The sequence below is a fragment of the Meriones unguiculatus genome, chromosome 7 (assembly GCF_030254825.1).
Source record: "Meriones unguiculatus strain TT.TT164.6M chromosome 7, Bangor_MerUng_6.1, whole genome shotgun sequence".
NCBI classification, from domain to species: domain Eukaryota; kingdom Metazoa; phylum Chordata; class Mammalia; order Rodentia; family Muridae; genus Meriones; species Meriones unguiculatus.
In genome coordinates, this window is record NC_083355.1 from 20,269,324 (window position 1) to 20,289,423 (window position 20,100).

General features: G+C 56.4%; 3 protein-coding genes across 14 annotated transcripts in view; 2 read left to right on the forward strand and 1 right to left on the reverse strand.

The window, feature by feature from the left end:
- Ezh1 (enhancer of zeste 1 polycomb repressive complex 2 subunit) overlaps positions 1–2,024 on the forward strand; it is a 37,796-nt gene extending 35,772 nt beyond the window's left edge. For all 7 annotated transcript variants that reach the window (XM_021641132.2, XM_021641136.2, XM_021641135.2 and 4 more), the window contains exon 21: positions 40–2,024. In XM_021641132.2, coding sequence (XP_021496807.1) covers positions 40–100 — 61 coding nt within the window. In that variant the 3' untranslated portion in view covers positions 101–2,024. The remainder of the gene's footprint in view (positions 1–39) is intronic.
- Positions 2,025–2,392: 368 nt separating this feature from the next.
- Cntnap1 (contactin associated protein 1) lies at positions 2,393–16,651 on the reverse strand. Of its 3 annotated transcripts, none has more exons than XM_021641167.2 (24): positions 16,512–16,651; positions 15,515–15,616; positions 15,232–15,425; positions 14,770–14,917; positions 14,461–14,664; positions 13,656–13,840; positions 13,175–13,318; positions 12,326–12,587; positions 11,709–11,858; positions 11,293–11,464; positions 10,490–10,596; positions 10,249–10,368; positions 9,751–9,954; positions 9,429–9,585; positions 9,214–9,341; positions 8,751–8,936; positions 8,050–8,271; positions 7,511–7,750; positions 5,968–6,321; positions 5,725–5,852; positions 4,730–4,823; positions 4,301–4,546; positions 4,181–4,228; positions 2,393–3,729 (listed from the first exon to the last, which is right to left on the reverse strand). In XM_021641167.2, exons 1-24 carry the CDS (start codon positions 16,579–16,581, stop codon positions 3,443–3,445), a joined length of 4,152 nt encoding a protein of 1,383 aa, XP_021496842.1. In that variant the 5' UTR covers positions 16,582–16,651; the 3' UTR covers positions 2,393–3,442. The 3 variants fall into 3 exon arrangements, with proteins under 3 accessions (XP_021496842.1, XP_021496843.1, XP_060242653.1); XM_021641168.2 differs by lacking the exon at positions 16,512–16,651 and adding an exon at positions 16,114–16,253; XM_060386670.1 differs by lacking the exon at positions 16,512–16,651 and adding an exon at positions 15,726–15,935.
- On the forward strand, positions 16,305–19,176 carry Ccr10 (C-C motif chemokine receptor 10). 4 transcript variants are annotated; one of them, XM_060386684.1, is made up of 2 exons: positions 16,305–16,384; positions 18,096–19,176. In XM_060386684.1, the coding sequence occupies exon 2, from the start codon at positions 18,219–18,221 to the stop codon at positions 19,158–19,160; it is 942 nt and encodes a 313-aa protein (XP_060242667.1). In that variant the 5' UTR covers positions 16,305–16,384; positions 18,096–18,218; the 3' UTR covers positions 19,161–19,176. The 4 variants fall into 4 exon arrangements, with proteins under 4 accessions (XP_060242667.1, XP_060242666.1, XP_060242663.1 ...); XM_060386683.1 differs by lacking the exon at positions 16,305–16,384 and adding an exon at positions 16,465–16,601; XM_060386680.1 differs by lacking the exon at positions 16,305–16,384 and adding an exon at positions 17,014–17,133.
- The last annotated feature ends 924 nt before the right edge of the window (positions 19,177–20,100 follow it).

Sequence of the window (20,100 nt, forward strand, 5' to 3'; positions counted from 1 at the left end):
CGCAGAGTAACCTAGTTCCTCCTCCCTGCCCTGGGATAGGTACAGCCAAGCTGATGCCCTCAAGTATGTGGGCATCGAGAGGGAGACCGACGTCTTCTAGCCCTCTGGGCCCCGTGCCAGTGCTGTGGTAGCAGCACTGCCTTGGCTTCAGGCATACGCCACTGCTGCTCCAGCTTCCGCAATGTCTTCCACGCCGAGAGACCCCGCCCACCCCTGTATAACTAGGCCTCCACTTTATTCCAAGGGGACAAACTGCCTCAGTGAGAGGGGAAACAGAGGCGGTGAAGACCTGGTCACCCAGGAGAGCTCAGATGTGAGAAGCTGCTCCTCCACATCAGAGGAGGCGGCCGTGGGCTGGGGTAGATATCAGTGCTTGATTTTTTTCCTCAGCTCCCAAGCTGTGGGCCCTCAGGAATCAACCAGTGCTACCATTTTAGCTTTCCCAATCAAGAGTTCTTCAGGCATTGCTAAGTGAAGCCGCGTCCCTGAGCCTGCGTGTGCTCAGGGTTAAAGGTGAGCCTGCCAGGCACTGCAGACAGGACTCAAAGGGAGATGCGTCTCCCTGACCTTTCTGTGGCTACAGGGGGGAAAGCGAAGTGCCACCATCCCGTGGATATAGGCAGAGCCAGCCAGAGCCTGGGGAAAGGACTGTCCTATAGACGGGTGGTAGGGCATTTTCAGGTTCCCAGGAGCAGGTGCCAGTGACCCAGCTCCTTCCAGAGTCCCTGCTCAGAGGCAGCAGGCCTAGGCTATTGCTGAGCATGGGCTGTGCCTGGTTGGGAGTGCATACTCCGGGTCCCTGAAGCTGCAGTTGTCCTCCGACCCTCCGTTCCTCAGAGGCTAGGTCCATGGAGCAGCTTTGCTTCTTTCCTCAGGGTAGCTGGGTCTAGTCTAGACTAGAAGGAGAGGTTGCGGGTGTGGTTTACTACTGTCTGTAGAACCTGCTGTTGGTAGTGTTTGGGGGGGGTTGCCATGCACATTTAGGAGGGTGTCAGGGCAGGGCAGACTGTCAGGCAGACCACCATTCTCTCTGGGATTCATGCAGAACAAAGCACTTTAACTTTCTTTTAGAAGGTCTATAGATTGGAGTGGAGTTTGAGCCAAGGTCTCTGGGGTTCCTGCCCAAATCCCACTTCTGAAGGAGGAAGAGGAGAGTGGAAGATTCTCCAGTTCTGTTTCATCTTCTGAGAGGCAGGAGGAGCTGGCTGACACAAGAACAAAAACTAGTCAGCATAGCTGCCTTGGGTCTGGTGTGCTGAGAACAGGGGCATTGTTCTGGCTGGGAAGGACTCGGGCAGGTACAGACTGGCCTAGGGAGTGTTAGATTGGGGAATAGGCTCCTTGCTTCCTGGAAACCAGAGGTCCTCCCACAGTTCTCGCTGACCACCCCCTTCTCCCAGCCACAGTCAGTGCTTGTCCCACCAAAGAAATCAGGCTCCCTTCCGACTGCCTCTTAGAGATTTGCATGGGTGTGCGTGTAACACAGGCCCTTACCACCACACCGGTAGGCACATGTGCCCCTCACACCCAGCACCCCACAGTCCTGACAGTAGCCTCTCCCCACACCCCCATTTCCTACCACAGTCTGAAATTGACATCTGCCAGTGGTTTGTCTAGTGTGTATCAGGGAACCGTCAAGCCTAAATGTAGGCTCTGAATTACTCATTCTCTGTGAAACCAGAGATAGGTGAGGGGGCGCTGGCCATGAGGAATGCTTGAAACCGTGTTGGTTCTTGACTGACCTCAGCTTTCCCTCAGCAAGCGCGCCTGGCAGCCCCTCCTTCCGCAGTCAGGCCACTAGTACTCGTGCTCCTTCAGCTGCCCGCTCCTGGTCCCTGCTGTCTACTACTTTTAATGACGGGTTTCAGCCCTCTGCTTCTACCCACCTCACATAAGGATGGATAGAGTGAGGTGGTGTGGACTGTTGGGGAGCTGGCATACATGTGGCTTTATTGCCAGTGAATTTCTTGCACTTTAAAGTCCTGTGGCTTGTGACCTCTTGTCTAATAAAGTGTTAGAATCCATTTTGGCAAGTTGTGTCCTGCATGCTTGGGTTGGAAACATGGGAGCAGATTGGGCAGACGCTTTAGCACTCTGACTCCCCCCACCCCACTTTCCAGGGGGGTGCACAGGTTTTAGTGTTTAGAGACAGGGTTTTCTCTGTGTAGCTCTGGCTGTTCTGGTACTCAATCTGTAGACCAGGCTGGCCTTGAACTCAAGAGATCTGCCTGCTTCTGTCTCCCCAGCGCTGGAGCTAAAGCTGTGCGCCACCACTGCCTGGCTAATATGCATAGATTCTGAGTACTAGAAATTCCCAAGCTCTCAAGAGTAGTTCCCCTAAGAAGGCTCCATTCTTCTTTTGGAAGAATGCTGTCAGCTACCACACAGAGACTGGAGCTGTCACTCTGCTTTATTGGACCTGCTCAGTTGAGGGCGCAGCGGGCTCTGCCCTGCTGTAGAGGGGAGGCCCAGCAATTGGGGGAGTGGCTGGCAGGACTCCCGAGACATCCGACACAAAAGGAGCCCATTGCACACGGGGCACAGCACAGGTCAGCCCACTGAGCTTTTATATATAAACAGGTAGTTAAAAATTTAGAATAATATATAGTTTCTCTAGAGAGAGACTTTGCAACAAAAAATATATATAAAGAATATGACCTCCTGGGCGAACACAGCAGCAGCATTTCTGAGCGAGGGGGAGGGCTCCTCATGCATTGGAGGGGGCCAGGCCTACACACAGGCACCAAGGCTATTGCATATTTTGAAAAGGGGTGGGAGAGTAGAGGGCTGGCTAGGCAGGGTGTCTGCATCCTTTTTCCTACTTGCAGGCTTTTTATGGCTTTGGCTAAAGCATGTGAAGCAGCGGAGGTACTAAAGTGCTAAACTGAGGCCTCTTGGTCTCTGTTAAAACAAAAAGGGTGGGGCAAGGTGTGAAGGGGGAGACAGTGATGAAGTTCTTCCTTCAACCCAAGCTGAGAGGAAGCAGATGGAAGACAGCCGGTCAGCAGGGCAGGGGGAGGCTCCAGGGTGTGTTTTAGCAGCCTCCTCCCCCCATGCCCTCTGCAGCCCCACAATCCCCCACATCTGTCCCTGCTGATAATGTATACAGGAAGGGAGGCAATCCATCTCCCCTGCCCTCCTGTTGTTAATCCCTGGCAGCAGCTGGGACTGAGAAGGCAGGAAAGGCCTGTTAGCCCCATGAGGCAGGCCAACAGCCAGGAGCCTAGGGGAAAGGGATGAGCAGGGCATTGGTTTAGGCAGTGAGGCTCGGCCACTCGCTTTGGTCCCATCTGTAGCTCTGCCCACCAAACTTGGCAAGAGGGGAAAATCCTCCTGGTGGACAGAGCCTGCTAAGAAGAGCCAAATGTCCCTGGCAGGTGAGAGGAGAGGCAGGAGTTGAGGGGATTTAGGAATTGTACTTGGTCCCTGAAGCTCTTGTGACTTACTCAGACCTGGACTCCTCCAGTATCTGTGGGAGGTTCTGGTCCCTGGGGCCTGGGCCAGAGGCTGGGGCTGGGGCTGGGGCTGGGGCTGGACCCAGGGTGGGAGCTGGAGTTGGGGCAGGGGCCTGGGCAGGGCCTGAAGGAGGTAGGGGAGTTTTGCCGCCAGGATGGGAATCGTGGGTGGCCTTGGGCTCGTTGGTGTGGTAGGAGCCCTTGTAGCGATGATTTTGCAGATAGAAGAGCACCAGCATTCCCACAAGCCCCAGCAGCAGGAAGGCCACCAAAACTGAACAGAAGAAAAGGAACAACTCAGGGAAGGTCTTTGGGGTACACACATAGACACTCAGCCAAAAGCATCATTATGCCTGTGTATAGCAGATGACCATGTCAGGCCATGCCTGTGTCTAGAAGGTTTGAATTCTTGCCTTATCCCCTGCCCACTTTACACTTAATATCTCTGATGGCTTCTCCCAATTTCTCATTTCTCTAGATGTTACTACATCTCTTATTTCCTCATCCTGTAACTATGGCTGTATTTTAATATTTCACTTCAATTAAAAGAGTATACCTGCCTGGGCGTTGCCCACTTATGTACTGATGTCAGCATAGCCTATGTCACCTTCCTTCGGGCCATCCTCATATCTAACACCTTCACTCCTCAGCCCCAAGGATAGGAGCCAGGAGGGAAGCCAACAGGGGGGTCTTGGGAAGTCGGGTTAGTGGTCAGTGCTACTCACAGCCTAAAAGTATGGCCACCCATCCGTCGTCGTGGTAGTACGGGAAATCTAAAGAGAGAGGGTGGTTAGGAGTCTCTGCCTCTGCTGCCCCCCCCCAGCCCCCCAAGTCTGCCAATTTACCTGGAGGCAGGTACCAGGGGTCGAGCTCAGGCGGCACCTCTGAGACAAGGCGTGGCATAGCTCCACAGTTAGACTCCGACAGTTCTCCTTGAACCCGCATGGCCTCGGCCAGCTCCGCAGTCATGGGGCGAGGGGTTCGGAAATGGGTCTTGAGGGGAGCCACATTGTTGAACCGGACACCCGACAGGCAGCCCGAGAAACCTGGGGTGTTGTACCTCTGAATCTCTGGGTCAATGACTCCAGTCTCTGAGGGAGAGGCAGGCCAGAAAGAGGCATTTGGGCCCGCCCGGAAGCCCTGCCCCCCTGGCACCCACCGTTCTCATCCATTCCTCATTCCCCTTGCCCCACTTCCCTCCTTGCCCCTTCCTCACTCCATACTTGAGGAACTTCACCTGCTCTCCCCCAGACGCCTTCTCACAAGCCGCTTACCCATCACACGGCCTAGATACAAGGCCTTGGGTGAGTCCAGCTGGCTGTCCACCAGCAGAGAGAACTTCTGCTCTGTCAGCGGGAAGTAGTCCACCTTGGGGAGGAGGAGCGCAGGGAGGAGGGGAGCACTGAACGACACAGGCGAGACCATGAAGGAATTCACTCTGCCCAGACTAGCCTTGCTCAAAATGATTTGACACGTGGCTCAACCAATCTGGCTTTGACCCCTGGCTTTTTAGTTTACTATAACTTTTTTTCCTTTTTTCCATTATCTTATTTTTTGGGACAGGGTCTCTCTACATAGCCCTGGCTGTCATGGAATTTACTTTGTAGACCAGGCTGACCTTAAATTCAAATGCCTGCATCTGTTTCCCCAGTGCTGGGATTAAAGGCGAGAGCCGCTAGAGCCTGCTACACTTATTTTCTGGGGAATGCCACAGTTTGTCTGGAGTTCAGATAACAAAATGTAGGAGTTACTTCTCTCCCTTTGCAACCTGGAGCTCAGGATCAAACTCTGGTTTTCAGGCTTGTGTTTGCCCGCTGAGCCATCTCACCAGCACCATACCCCTCGTGATATGAGCCCAGGCTGGCCGCAAACTTACCACGTAGGCAAGGATGATCTTAAACTTCTGATCCTCCTGCCTCAACCTCCCACATACTGAAATTACATGCCCAGTCTATACAGAGCTGCGGGTGGAACCCGGGACTCCACGCACGTTAGATAAGCTTCTGCCGGCTGAGCCACACCCCTCCCCCCGAGTGGTTTGACTTGACCTTCTCAGCCTGTTCAGTGGTTTGTAAAGCAGAGCTCAGAATAACTTCCAACCATGTCTGCTTCACAGAGCTGATGGGAAGGTCATGAGGTAGTGCACGTGATGAAGATCCCCTGTATGCTGAACTGAGTTTCAGACGTGTAATCATTTGACATTTTCTTCCATACCACAACCACGATCCTGAGACTGTGGCTTAACTGGCCCGTCCCCTTCCACCCATACCTGGATGAAGAGGTTTCGGTAGACCCGGGTGATGTTGACACTGTGGGGCTGGCCGTCGGTCACTGGCCTGGTAGTTAGCTGGTACACATAGGGACTGGTGCCCAACTGATACCGAAGCTGTAGGGTCCCTGTGGGACAGGAAGAGGAACATGTCTCTTCCAGCTCCCACAGCCTCCATCTTGCAAAGGACCGCATTGGTCAGTGTCTACAGGAGTTGGAGGTGGAGAGCCGAGGAAGACCTACCATCTTCCTTGATGAGCACAGCCATGTAGTCACGGACAAAGGAGCTGACGTAGAGCAGGACAGCCGGAGCAGAGCTGGTGCTGAAGCTGAAGGAGACCTCCTCTCCAGTTACGTTGTAGACAGGCCCCCGGTACCCGGGCACCGGGCGGCCAGGCCTCGGGTAGTCGGGCAGGCGGTACCCAGGGCCGTGGTAGCCAGGCACGTAACCAGGAGTGTCATAGCCTGGAATATAGCCAGGCTCATAGCCTGGTACAGGCCGGCTCAGCATGTGGGAGAACTCCTGGGCTGCAGAGCGCAGCGCTGACTGCAGGTTGTAGCGCATCCACGTGCCGGTCTCGAAGAACCCGCCGATATCTGAAGCAGAGGTAATGAAGGTGAAGGCTCCAGACCTTGCAGGCCTAGCATCTGCCACTATGTGCTCCTTTTCCCCCTTCAATTTTGGAGACATTGTCTCTGTTTGTAGCCCAGATTTACAATCCTCCTGCCACAGCCCTTCAAGTGCTGGGCTCTCAGACCTGCCCCGCCCCATCCCATCTAGCGCTAAATAGAATAATAATGATATGAGCATCTTGAAAGACCATCCGGTCTCACCCCTGCAGTTTGCAGGCAGGGAGACGTACGCCTAATAGATGGGTAATGATGTCCCAAAGGGCTAAGGTTAGAATTGAGGCATCCTGACTCCATCGCTGTATCATCCTTCTCTGTATCTCCTAGACCACCAGACTCCACCCACAGCGACCCATCTGCCCCATAGAGTACCTTAAGCCAACCTTAGGAAAACGGAGTCTGGGATATGTTGAATTTCAAGGCTCCTCCCAACCAAGAGCCAGCTTGTTGACATGTTTTGGGAATGCAGTGATAGGGCCAGAAGTGGCAGGGGGAAAAATGTATTGTGAAGCCAAAGTCAACATCAGAGCTAGGAGAGTTGTTCAGTTGGTAAAGTGCCTGCTGTGCGAGCTCGAGGACGAGAATTCGGTCCCTAGCACCCACAAAAAGCTAGATGTGAAGGCACACACACGTCATCCCGTTGCCGGGGAAGCAGAGGCAAGAGACTCCGGGGCTCGCTCTCCAGCGAGCCTGCCTAACTGGTGGGTTCCGGGTCTCAGTGAGACCCTATCTGAAAACAGTGTGGATGCACCTGAGAAAAAGCGCCTGAGCTTGAACCCCAGCCTCCACACATGTGCATGTACTACCACACATATGTGCACGTACATACGTACATACACATTAGATGTGGATGAGGTCTGGGGGCAATCTGTGTGATCTTGACGGATAGCGGGAAGATGGGAAAGTTAATCCGCTTAATGTTGGGGCTCGTGTAGTATCAGCTAGTTCTACCCCCCGTCCCCTTCTCCTGTTCTGACTCTGGAGCATATTCAAATGCCCGGTTGCCCCATTAAAGGGCTCAGAAGTCTACTAACAATTCTGGTTTCCCATGACTGCTGACTTGTAGTCTCTTCCCGCAGTCCCCCTGACCTCCGGTCATGCCCTAGGGCTCCGTGTCCTATTCTCCTCCCCCAGCCCCCTAACCAGCAGCACTGACCGTGATTGCAATATGGTCCGTCAAAAGCTGTGAGGTCACAGTCACACGTGTAGTAGCTGTATCGCTCCACGCAGCGTCCCCCATGGAAACAGGGGAACCGGGGATGGGTGCAGCGGCCCGTGCAGTTGGGGAAGGTGCCCTCAGAGGCGTTGGCACGGCCCTCCAGGTTCAAGGTCACTCCGTTCAGGCGCATGGCCCTCAAGCAGCCCACAAAAGGGCGCCTCTTCAGCTCTGCAGATCCTGGTCAGGAGGAAGTGGAGAGGCTGGGGGCGCAGCTCAAAGGCAGACCATCCCAAGAGCTCCCCTAGAATTACTGTAGAGCCAGAGACAGGAATAAAATACTCTGAGTGGGAAAGGAGGCCAGGGGGCTAGGAGGAAGGGCCAGGATATGCAGGAGTGGAGGAGATAAGTGGCCCCTTGGCTCACTCAAGGGCAGAGAGGATTGGAAAATGGGCTTCCTGGAAACGTGGAGCATGACCCATGAGTGCAGAAACGGAACATCCTGGAGGCTTTCGCCCTACTCCTGGCTTGCTGCTCACCAACATAGAGGGGCTGGTCATACTCCAGCCAGATGTAGGTCTGCAGGGGCATAGGCCTTAGCACCCAGGGCCGGTGGTCCACTCGCAGCCGGGCCTGCTTCACATTGATTTCAGCCCGGACCAGATGCCACTCGTCGTCATTGAACTCCAAGTCCTCTGAGTGCACCGTCAGGTTCTCATCCCCGTTGCCGATATCGAAGGCGAAGACCACATCCCGAGATGCTGGACGGTGTGACCGCAGGTAAGGGGGAGAGAGGGCCCTGACTCCCAGGACCTCGCATCGTGTTCTTGCCCAGTACAATCTCTCTCCTTACCTAATGGGCGCCCCTTCTACAGCCCTCCACTTTGTTCATAGCCTAAGGCAAAAATCTACAAATGGCTTAAAACTACACAACCAGTTTCCCAAATTTGCAGATTCCTGGTTATCAGTTCCCACGCTCCGATGCCCAGGCTAGAAATATAGCTAGTTAGAGATGGTTGAGACCTCAGGAGCCTTGCTTTCTTTTTCACAAGGGCCCAAGGGCCCACAGAAGCAAAACTTATGTCCCCAAGGGGCCATGGTCACATAGCCAGACACCAATACAGTAGGCCTAGGATCCGGCCATTCCCGGCCACGTCTCAATATGGTAACTGCCCTGTTCTCTAACCCAGCCTCCTCAGCCATTTCCACGTACCCATGTCCCCCTAGTCCGCCTACTCACTGTTGAGCTCCACTCTCACATAAGGTCGGCGCCACTGGCAGAAAGGGCCCCCCATGTTCTCTAGGAAGACTCCTGAGGGAGCTGAGGTCCTGAAGTAGAAGGAGACGTCAAGGCTGTGGTTGGCGCGGATTGGGGGGAAGCGCAGTGCAGCTCCGGTGTGGAAGGAGATAGTGTTCCAGGAATTGCCTGCAAAAAAAACAGAGCGAGGAGGGCCTTGTCAAGAAAGTTGAAGGGTGGAGTAGAGGAGCCTCAGTGAGCAGGAGGCAGGGAGGATGGAGCCGGGAGAGCTGCGGAAACTGGAGACTAAGAAATGGACTGAACGAATAGTAAGCAAAGGCAGGGATCATATCGCAGCAGGGGCATCTGGCCATGTGACCTAGAGATCCCCAGTGGGTGGTCAGGTGATCTAGGTTTTGGAAACCGTTAATGCTGGAAAGGCACGCCAAAGGAGCCTGCCACTCACGGTCACCATAACAGCGCAGAGGCCTCAGGAAGAACTGAGCTTCAGAGCTGGAGCGGTTTGTATCCCCTACCACTACCTGAGTGACAGGCAGATGGTCCACAAAGGTCAGCAGCCCCTTGTCCGTTCTCCTGTGGGAAAAGGATGCAGTGACTGAACCCGGCCTCTCAGCTGCCCCCCGCCCCAGTCCTGAAGAGCCTTCCCTCCTGTCCCCTCACCACTGTGGCTGGTCAGCATCACAATTGCAGTGCAGGGCCGGGTCCACGCAGCTCCTGTCCAGCCCACAGGCACAGCGCTGGATCCCAGGCTGGGAGCCTCCCCAGTAGAAATGCTGCTCCTCATTTCGGCCAATCCAAAAGCTGTAGGGGTAGCCTCCTGGGGAAGACGCCAGCAGCTTCCAGGCCCTGCCCCTCCGTGAGCCTCTGGGCTCCTCACACCCAGGACTGACCTCAATCCCCCTCACACACACACCTCTCCCAACCCCCGACACCCAAGGTTCTCCTCCGGCTGTGCCTTGCCCTCCCTGCCGCCAGCCTCAACCTGCGGTGTTGAGCAGCCGGGAATTGTAGCAGGAGAACTCGATCCACTGCTCACAGTGCTGGGAAGCATTGGCCAGGGCGCTGACTTCCTCCCACGAGGCATTCCAGTACTGGATGGCCCCCAGAAAGGGCCGCTCCATGCTGGAACCTGTCACCCGAGTCGTCCACAGCCTGTCATGCCGCACAACCGTCCACGCTCGCTTCTCTGGGAGGGAAGGGACGGAGCTTTGGCTGGCCATGAGCGTTCTCTGTTTCCCTCCTTACCAACCCGCCAACCCTGCCACCCCCCAGAACCAGTAAAAGGGCGGCCACTTCACCGCAGCCCAGCCACACTGGAAGGTGCCAGAACGGCCAGAAGTTGGAATTTGTCTGTAATTTTATACATTTTTTAGGTTCCACATTGTCTTTTACCCCCACCACAGTTCCGTCTTGCCCCCCTCACAGCTTCCCTGACCCCCGCATCCCTACATTGCCTGGCCAACCCATCAGAGCCACTTGCCTCGGATATCACAGTACACGACAAATGGCTTCAGGGGGCCGCTGCCGTCGGGGTCAATGGTGAAGTTGCCAGAAGTTTTCCCGCTGAGGCGATAGGCTTCGCAGGACTCCTTATACAAAGCTGGTGGGGGCAACGAGGCAGTTTTGGAGCTAGAAGGCTGGAGGAATGGTCATAACCCTACCACCTCCAGCAGCTTCCTGATCCCCAACAACCTCCCTCTGCCTGTGACCGTTGAGCTTACGTTCATGGCAGGTAACTCCCTTGTAGCCAGTGAGTTCACAGTAGCAGATGAAGTCATCCCAAGACTGGTAGCAGCGTCCGTCGTGCTCACACATGTTAGGGCTGCATCTGGGGAAGGGGTCCAGCACCAAGAGAAGGACGTTTGAAGGGAAGTCATTACCAGTTTCCCAAAGCACCAGGACCCAGTGGCTCACTCCCCACCTAGCTAGCTGGGTGCAAGCCCAGGTTTACCAGGGACACTTGGCAGTCTACAAGGATCAAGTGCTGTCCTCCCTTCTTCCAGAAAGGGCAAAGTACATAGCCCCTGCCAAACAAGAATGTTAGGACCCAACAGAAACTTCCTTTCAATCCTGGGTACCTGGAACCTTGCAGGAAGAACTAGGAAAGAGATCAAGGAAGAATCTCTCTCTCTCTCTCTCTCTCTCTCTCTCTCTCTCTCTCTCTGTGTGTGTGTGTGTGTGTGTGTGTGTGTGTGTGTGTAAAGGGGCACTGATATAAGGACAAGGATCTTATAAAAAGAAAAGGCCAATCCAGGGGAGTTGGTGCATGCCTTTAATCTCAGCACTTGGGAGTCAGAGGCAGGTGGATCTCTGTGAGTTCCAGGCCCACCTGGTCTACAAGGAGAGTTCCAAGACAGCCAAGGCTGTTAACAGAGAAACCCTGTCTTGAAAGAGAAAGGAAGGAAGGAAGAAGGAAGGAAGGAGAAAAAGAAAGAAGGAAAGAAAAGAAAGAGAAAGCCCACCCTGAGTCCATGGAAGCAGGCTTCAGAGGGGTGACCTGATAAGGAGAGGACCTTCTGGATACCTGTCTGTGATGCCACATGTGTCAAAGAGGACCTCAGCAAAGTAGCCAAGCCTCCGGAACTCCACCAGAGTCAGGTTGACCAGCTGGCCGTCCACCTTGAGCAGCTCCATGCAGCCATGGAATGCTGTCTGATTGGAGTGGCAGCCCCATCGACCGGCTGGTTTGGGACAACCTGGAGCAACCACACTTGTAAGGTCCTTCCCAGGAGAGGACCCAGAGACCCTGCCCTGGGGAAGTGCCAAGAGGGACTTACATACATACACGGATGAAAAGTGCAAATAATGGCGATGACCTACGCCCCACGGTCCCAGAGGCGAAAGGGGGCTTGGTCCTTTCAGTATTTTCCATGTGGCCCCATCAGAACTGAGACAGGACCTTCCCACCCAGAGACCGGGGCGGGGTTACCCCACACTTACCACCAAAGAAGTAGGAAGTCCCTGTGCGGATCAGCAGTGGGTATGAGACCCTGACCTCTGCCCCCTCCACGTCATCAATACTGATGACCGCATGGTTTTCCTGTGCCACAAAGTTCACCTCGTGCCAGAAGCCATCATTCAGGCGATACCCTGCGGGGGGGGGGGGGGGAAGGATGGTGTGGGTGGGAAGAAGTAACCAGAATAAGAGAAGATTGTTTTTGTTTTTTGATGTTGTTTTAAGAAAACGAATTTTGTATTTTGTGTGCACAAGTGCAGTACCCGATAGAGCCAGGAGAGGGAGCTGGATCCCCTGCGTTTGGAATGACAGTGGCGCTGGAGAGTTGTCCAGCAGCCAAGAGACCTGCTCTTGCAAAACACCCAATCTGGACTCCCAGCCCTGTCTTAAGCGCACCGCATTGTTACATATCTCACCTCGCGTAGTGGCACCTCCGATGGCTCCCTTCACTCTCCATAACCTTAGTCACGGGCATGGCGTGCGCGTTGAAAATAAATTGGCAAACATCTCCAGGAACACCCCCTCCCCGGAACCCGAGAAGACCTGTTCCTTCCAGTTCCTCCCCTCTTCTAGCCTGCTTGTACCTCCCAGAGAGCCTCACCAGCGGCAAACTGAAGCTTCTTGCGGCCAGTCTGCGCGATGGATACGTTGACCTGCCCTTCACTGAGCATCAGCTCCACGTGACCCAGCCCGTCCCCCAGGCGGGAGAAAAGGAGAAGTCCAGTGAGGTCCCAGGTGCGAAAGCGAAAGGAGACGGCAAAGCGGCCGCGGCGCGGAAAACCCGGCACTTGCACGAAGTTGTGGGGGCCTCCGAAGTTGATGGGGTGTGGAACGGGATCCAGGCAACGGAAGGCCACGTTGCCCTGGAAGGGGATGGGTGGATGCCTCAGAACAGGGAGAGCCAGCCAGGACTTGCCAGTAATATTCTCAATGGCTTAAGACCCGGGTAAGACCTCCAACCGTCACCCTCCCATCCCCCGGGAGTATGTCTACATGTGTGTGGAAGGGACCCAAGCAAGCCTGCCCTCTGGTCCTTTGTTTGCTTTTTATCACTAATCCCATTGTCCACAAAGGAAAAAAAAAAAAAATCCCCCTTGGAGCGCTAAGGGCATTTCCATAGCAAAGATAGCAAAGTCGGATTTTGGCCTAAGGCTTTGGAGCATGCGCACACGCTCCAGTGTGGACCAAGAGGAGAGCCTATCGGAAGACTTCCCGTGAAGCTTCAGCGGCTGCTCATCTTTTAACTGACAGCTGGACGGGTTCGCGGCATTAACTGAGAGGTGAACATCACTTAGTGGGGGGGAAGGGAGCACACGCCCTGAGTGCTTGTATTCCCCGCCCACGGCTGAGCGTGGATCCCATCCCAAACAGGACCCTTCTCCCCTGCGCCTCTGAACTTTCCAAGCGGCTTCAGTGTCCCTGGCCCTCCCAGACAACCCTGCCCACTGGCCTCGAAGGTGATCCGCGGGTGGCGCTGCACGGCCAGGTCCGCGATGTCGATCCGGTTGTAGATCACGTTTTCTATGCAACCGCGGAAGTTGTGCCGGTAGGCCAGGTTCTTCCGAGCTGCGCCCACCAGGCCCCCGATGTATATCTGCAGGAGGCGGGTGAAGAGCGGCTGCTCAGGGCCCAGCGCCCGCCTCTCCTGGGCGCGCGCACCAGGCCCGCTTTCCCCAGGACGCTCGCGCGCGCTCAGAAGCTGGCGCTTCGGGGTTGAGCCTCAGGGCCACCGCATGTTGGCTGAAGGCCTTTTAGCAGGCCAAATTGTCAGATGCAGACGGAGACAGGGTCGTTAGCGGTCGCGTGGAACTGTGGGAGGAGACTAGAGGCCACTTCTCTACTTTTCCCGTTACCCCAGGTCTGGATTTCCAGACTCCCCTCACTGCCCCCACTGCCACGCTCCCCCAGTGGTGAGCCCCACCCTCCATCACCTCGCCTTCCAGGTTCAGCCGCTCGAAGTCGCCGTTGAGCACGAAGCGGTGGACGTAACCGTCCAGGGTGAGGTTCGCGGCTCGGCCGTAACGGTCCACACGCACGTAGTGCCAGCTTAGGTCGTTGAGCACGCCGCCGGCGCTCACCGTGGTGTGCCCGGGCCTTGGCTGGATGGGGCTGCTGCCTGAGGGCGGGGCAGAACCGAGTGAGGACTCCAGCAGGCCCCAAGCCAGAGCAGAGGCTACCCTGGACCCAGCCAAAGCCCAGAACGAAGAGGACGCCATGGATAACCCAGTGGCCATTTACCCTCTCTAGTCTTTTCATCTATCTATCTATCTATCTGTCTATCTATCTATCTATCTATCTATCTATCTATCATCTATAAAACTCTGAGTAGAGCTGGAGAGATGCCTCAGTGGTTAAGAGCGGGGCCTGCTCTTCCAAAGGACCCGGGGTTCGGTTCCCAGCACCCACATGGCAGCTCCCAATTGTCTGTAACTTCTGGTCCAAGGGATCCGACACCTTCACACTAACGCACACGAGATAAGAATTAAATGACCAAAAACCCTGAGTAGGACGGCTGCATGTGTCTCACCACACAGGTGTTAACGAAAACCGACTGAGATGCGGGATCATTTTGTGCGTCTGTGTTTGCTCCGGGTCACCGCACGGTTGGTCGGTAAACCCGGTCCGGCTCTCCTGACTCCATTCCCCGGCGCCTTGCTGGCACCGAGCGCTACAGAGGGGCGGTGTAGGTGCGGCCAGGCGCAGGCCCGGCGGCCCCGAGGGGCTCCGGACACTTACCCAGGCTCACGTGCAGCAGGAGGTGCGCCCCCTGCAGCTCGAGCGTCACGTAATCCCCCTGCGAGCCTTCCGTGTGCAGCAGCAGCCCGTCCTTCTCCTCCGTCTTGAAGCTGAAAGCGAACACGTCCCAGAGACTCTGGCTGACCCCTCGCTGGAAGCGGTAGGAGATGGCGTCGTCGCCGTCAAAATACAGTATGTTGGACGCTGCGCAAAGGATCGTGGGTGGGTGGGGGGCCAGAGGGGGGGGACGGTCCCCTTTCCCGGGGTCCTCGTCTCCCTACCCCCGCTCCCGGGCCTCCACACCCTTACTGTAGGGGCAGCCGTAGAGGCCGAGCCGAAGGCCGATCTTGCCGCGCGGGTTCCAGGCCAGCGGCACGATGCGGATATAGCGGGCCGTGAAGTGGTAGTGCAGGTCATGACGGACCACCGCGGACTCGTTAACGTTACCGAAGAAGGTCTGTGGGGGTGGAGGAAACGGTAGTAACCGTACCCCCCGCCTTCCGCTTCCCTGGGAGGGGTGACTTCAAACCTCTCCAGTCTAGGAACTGGCTTCCCTGTTATTATTATTTTTTTTTTCAAAGCGCAAATCTAATGCCACCGCCTCCAGGAAGCATTCCTAGCTTTTACAACTGAAGTGTGGACTAAATCCCAAGAGTAGGGTCCTAACCACCTGTACCTGATACTGTTCCCTCCCCTTCCCTTCAGGCCCAGCTCAGGGCCCAGAGCAGGGGGGCGGCTCCCCAAGGGAAGGCGCCTGGGCGCCGAGAGTACCGCGTTGTGTCCTTGCTGGTAGAACGGTGTCCAGCTGTCCACACGGTCCCCGTAGAGCAGCATGTAACGGGTGACCCAATCCCAAGAATTAAAGGCTCCCTGTGTGGCCACGGCCCGGATCCGATGCTTCTTCATCAAATCTATCTGGAGCCAGGGATTCGGGTCCCCGATTCTGGGCGACCATCCGCTGATGCCTAGGGGACGGGGCAAGGGCTTTTACAGCCCACTGCCTCCTCTCAGCTCTCTAGAGTGCCCCCTCCCCTTCCTGGCTGGGCAAACTCACCGTGCAGCCGGGCGAAACGGGCCGTGGTGAAGAGCCCATAGTAGGAGGACGCGCCCAAGGAGCGCGCGTACAGAGGCCCCACCAGCTCCTCATTGCAGCCATCTGGGGGTTAGGGGGGGAGAGGAGGCGAGCTTGTGACGGCTCCTCTCCCAAAGGCTGGGCCCCGCTTGGCCGTCTCTTCACTGCCCCCCTGTGGCTGACTCAGCCCTACCTGGAAGCCTCACGCTCAACCTGGCTCTCAGCAACAGCTGCCCCCTCAGGGAGCACCTTCTCCTCCCAGGGTCAGTCCACAGATCCAAAGCCAGACCCTTGCTCGCCCAGTGCCTGCCCCGGCTCAGCACTCCCCTCAACACAGTCCCCTAACTCTGGCGTATTGGGGAACCTCGGTGGGCCTCAGCACCCGAAACTAACCCCAGCCCTCCCATCAATTCCGTTCCTCGGCCCTCCCCCACCGACACACGCACCAGTCCCCGAATCAGACTTTGCTCCCAATCCCACCCCTTCCCAATCCCGTTCTTAGCATCATCCTTGGCCTTCATCAGGGTCACCAACTCCTATTTGGATTCTAGCCATAAAACCCAACCCCAGCCACTACTAACCCTGCCTAGCTTCCTGGCCCAGCTCCAAATCCTCGCTCCGGCCCTTTAGGGAAAAAAACCTCAACTCTAACCCGGGTCACCAGTACCACGCTCGTAGCCTAGCCTCAGACCCAGGCACTGAATCCCTCTTGGATTAACAGCTCCCCATCCCCTGGGCTAACTGGTTCATTGCCTCAGAGCCCAACCCTAGGCGCGCGCGCAGCAGCAGCCTCCGAGCTGCATTGCGGAGCGCTGGGGAGAGGCAGGGAAAGATGGGAGCGAGCAGGGAAAGGTGGGTGCACGGCCGCGGCTGCGGGGGGACGACCTGCGACCACCTAGCCGCAATGCGGTGCGGGACTCACCCCGCGAGCTCTGGACCCCCGCACCCAACCCCACCTGCCTCTGAAACCAGCACTCACAGTAGCCCCAGCCCCGAGCTCCGGAGACCACAGCAGCGAGCAGGATGCTGAGAAGCCGGAGACGCATCATGCGGAGCTGACCAGCCCTGGGTGACTGCCTTGTTGTGCCCTGCTCCTGCTAGGGCTCCCGTTCTGGCTCAGGTCCCCAGCTTTTCTCCTGGGGTTCGCTGCTGGCCGCTGATTTTTCGTCCTCACCCACCCTTCCCTCTCTCCTAACCCCCAATCTCTCTCTCTCTCTCTGTCCTCTCCTCTCCTCCCCGTCTCCCTCTCCCCCTCCTCTCTCCCTCCTCTCTCTCTCCTCTCTTCCCTTTCTCCGCCCCCTTCCCCAGCCTCTCTCTCTCCTGGCACGCGTGCGTTTTCCCGGACCCCGCGCAAGCGCGTGCCTCGGCCCTATCGCGAAAGGGCGGGGTAGACAACCTGCCGCTGGGAAATACCCAAGTACCCTAAGGCAGACAGGGACTGGTGCTGCAGGGTGGCAAAGGGGGGGGGTTGCAGACGGAGCCTGGCATTTTCAAGGAAAGCGAAGAGCTTCGAAGATGGATGCCTTAGAGATGGAATGAAGGGCAAATTAAAAAAAAAAAAGAATATATATATATATATATATATTTTTTTTTTCCTGAAGGTAAATAGTGTTCCTAGCTTAGCACTGGACACCTTCACAACTGTGAATTCGGCATTTTCATCTTAATTCACCTTGCACGTGGAAAGCCCGAAGCTCAGAGAGGAAAACAAACCTCACTCGGGATCATACAGCCATTCTTTTTCCATCGGCAGGGACTAGATAGAAATCAGGCGAGGCGGGATGGGACAGCAGCGTACCCGCAGACCCTAATCTCCACCCTCCCTCTTGGCCCTCCTCCCCACCCCTTCCTTCCTGCCCCACTAGTTATTTAACTTTAGCCCCTGTGGCTGTACCTCAGAAACCCTTGTAGCCAGAGATGGGGACCGACACCACAGAGCAGGTGGGAGTCCGGGCAGGGAAGGGGAGAAGGGTTGCAGAGAGGGTGGGCAAGGGGGGGGAAGGACCGGGGTTCCCTTCCTCATAGCAAGCAGGCCCCTGTCATCTGTGACCTGCGCAGGAGCCTACGAGTTCTACTCAAGACCCCCCTGGTGAGAACAATTTCAGCATGCCCGTGCGAGACCTAGCGGTAGGCTGGGGAGGAGAGAAGGGGAAGGACCCAGACTTGAAGCCAGTCTGGCGTCCAAGTCTGAAGCAAAGGCCTGCATCTGACCTTCCTTCCAGGAGAGGGCACTGCAAAAGGGAACAGAAACGAGTGGGACCGTTTATTAATAATACAAATGCTTGCTCTGAGGAGATCTAAATGTTTCCGTTGTCTGGTATCTTCCATCTTCTCGACATCTTCTCCGGCTTTGCCAGCTGGGCTGAATAGGGCTTCTGGACTGGGCGCAGCACATTCTAGAACTGAGGTCCAGACACAAGGTCATCCAAGAAGCTGGAAACAGAGCTAGGGGGACTTGCAGGAGAAACAAGCAGGCAGTTCAGGGTACCCTAGAGTGAATCTGGAGGGCGGTCCGTCTGGAATACGCCTTACATGGTCCCTCCTCTCATTTTGATGCCGCCAGGTCTCCTGGGAACCCTACTCTGGGTATGATGAGGAGGCTTACTCAGCAGGGCCGTTGCCGGAGCTCTGTTACAAGGCGGATGTCCAGGCGTTTAGTCGAGCCTTCCAGCCTAGTGTCTCCCTGATGGTGGCTGTGCTGGGTCTGGCCGGCAATGGCCTGGTGCTGGCCACCCATCTGGCAGCGCGTCCAACTACCCGATCTCCCACCTCCGTTCACCTGCTTCAGCTGGCCCTGGCTGACCTCCTACTGGCCCTGACCTTGCCTTTTGCTGCAGCAGGCGTTCTTCAAGGCTGGAATCTAGGAAGTGCCACCTGCCGAGCCATCTCGGGCCTCTACTCGGCCTCCTTCCACGCCGGCTTCCTCTTCCTAGCCTGTATCAGCGCCGACCGCTACGTGGCCATCGCTCGAGCCCTGCCAGCCGTCCAGCGGCCGTCCAGGGCTGGCCGTGCCCACTTGGTCTCGGCCTTCGTGTGGCTGCTGTCGCTGCTCCTGGCTCTGCCTGCATTCCTCTTCAGCCAGGACCGGTCACGGGAAGGCCAGCGGCGCTGTCGGCTCATCTTCCCCGAAGGCCTCACGCAGACTGTGAAGGGGGCGAGCGCAGTGGCGCAGGTGGTCCTAGGCTTCGCGCTGCCCCTGGGCGTCATGGTAGCCTGCTACGCGCTCCTGGCCCGCACGCTCCTGGCCGCCAGGGGGCCCGAGCGGCGGCGCGCGCTGCGCGTCGTGGTGGCCCTGGTGGCGGCCTTCGTGGTGCTGCAGCTGCCCTACAGCCTCGCCTTGCTGCTGGATACGGCCGATCTCCTGGCAGCCCGCGAGCGGAGCTGCTCCTCCAGCAAACGCAAGGATCTAGCCCTGCTGGTCACGGGCGGCCTGGCGCTGGTCCGCTGCAGCCTCAATCCGGTGCTTTATGCCTTTTTGGGCCTGCGCTTCCGCCAGGACCTGGGGAGACTGCTACAGGGTTGGGGATGCAGCCCGAAGCCCAACCCCCGAGGCCGCTGGCCCCGCCGGCTCCGCCTTTCTTCCTGCTCCGCTCCCACCGAGACCCACAGTCTCTCTTGGGACAACTAGGGCTCCAATTCCAGAGAAGGGGGTGGGGGGGAGGGATGAGGAAAAGATCCCAGGGCGGGTGGTAGAAAGGGGAGTAAGGGGGATGGGGGTGGGGGGACGTTGAGAAAGACTTCAGAACCTAAAGAGATTGCCTCGGCGCTTCATTAAATCGACACAACGCAAATGAGGTGCAACCCAACGACTGTTACTATTTTTGAGTCAGGACGAGTTTCAGCAGGACCGAGACACCGGGTCACACCCCCACGCCCCTGCTTGAGCCTGAGTGGGAGGCGTGGGGGAGGGGAGTGCTGAGTCGGCTAAAGCTTTGAGCGCGGACACTCCCTCTGCCTTCCCTCCGTCTCTGCCCACAGAGGTGAGGTGGGAAAGCTGCCAGGTGAGGAGGGGCGGGGTTCCTCCGGAGTCAGTGGAAGGAAGGGCTTTCTAACAACCCTAGCGCAATCCAGTAATGGCTGCTCTAGCAAGTACCCAGTTCCCAGCAATGTGAGATGCACGGGGGTGATGATGTTGTCCCAAACTGTATGTGTGTGGGTCTGGCCTGGAGGTAGGGGTTAAGAAGCAAGAGATTCTAGTTTAGGGTGTTTTTGTTTTGTTTTGTTTTTTGTTTGTTTGGATCTCGTCTAAAAGTTCTGCAATGGAAAGAAAGACACTCACTAAAAAGTTGAGTCTGATGGTGTGTTACCTGAAGCCCCAGGGGCCGAGGCAGGAAGGTCAGGAGTGAGATCTTGCCTAAGAAGAAAAGAAATAGAAAGTAAAACGTTGAGTTGGAGTTTTTCACCTAGGATTAAAAAAAAAAAAAAAAAAAGTGGGGGTTGGGGGAGGAGGTGCCGGACTTCGGTTTGCTAATTTCCCAAGAGGAGTTACTGGGCGTGGGTTCAGAGTGTGGCGTGCCCTGCTGTCCATTTCCCCTTGGGACCAAATCAAAGGAAATGCACTGAGCTTG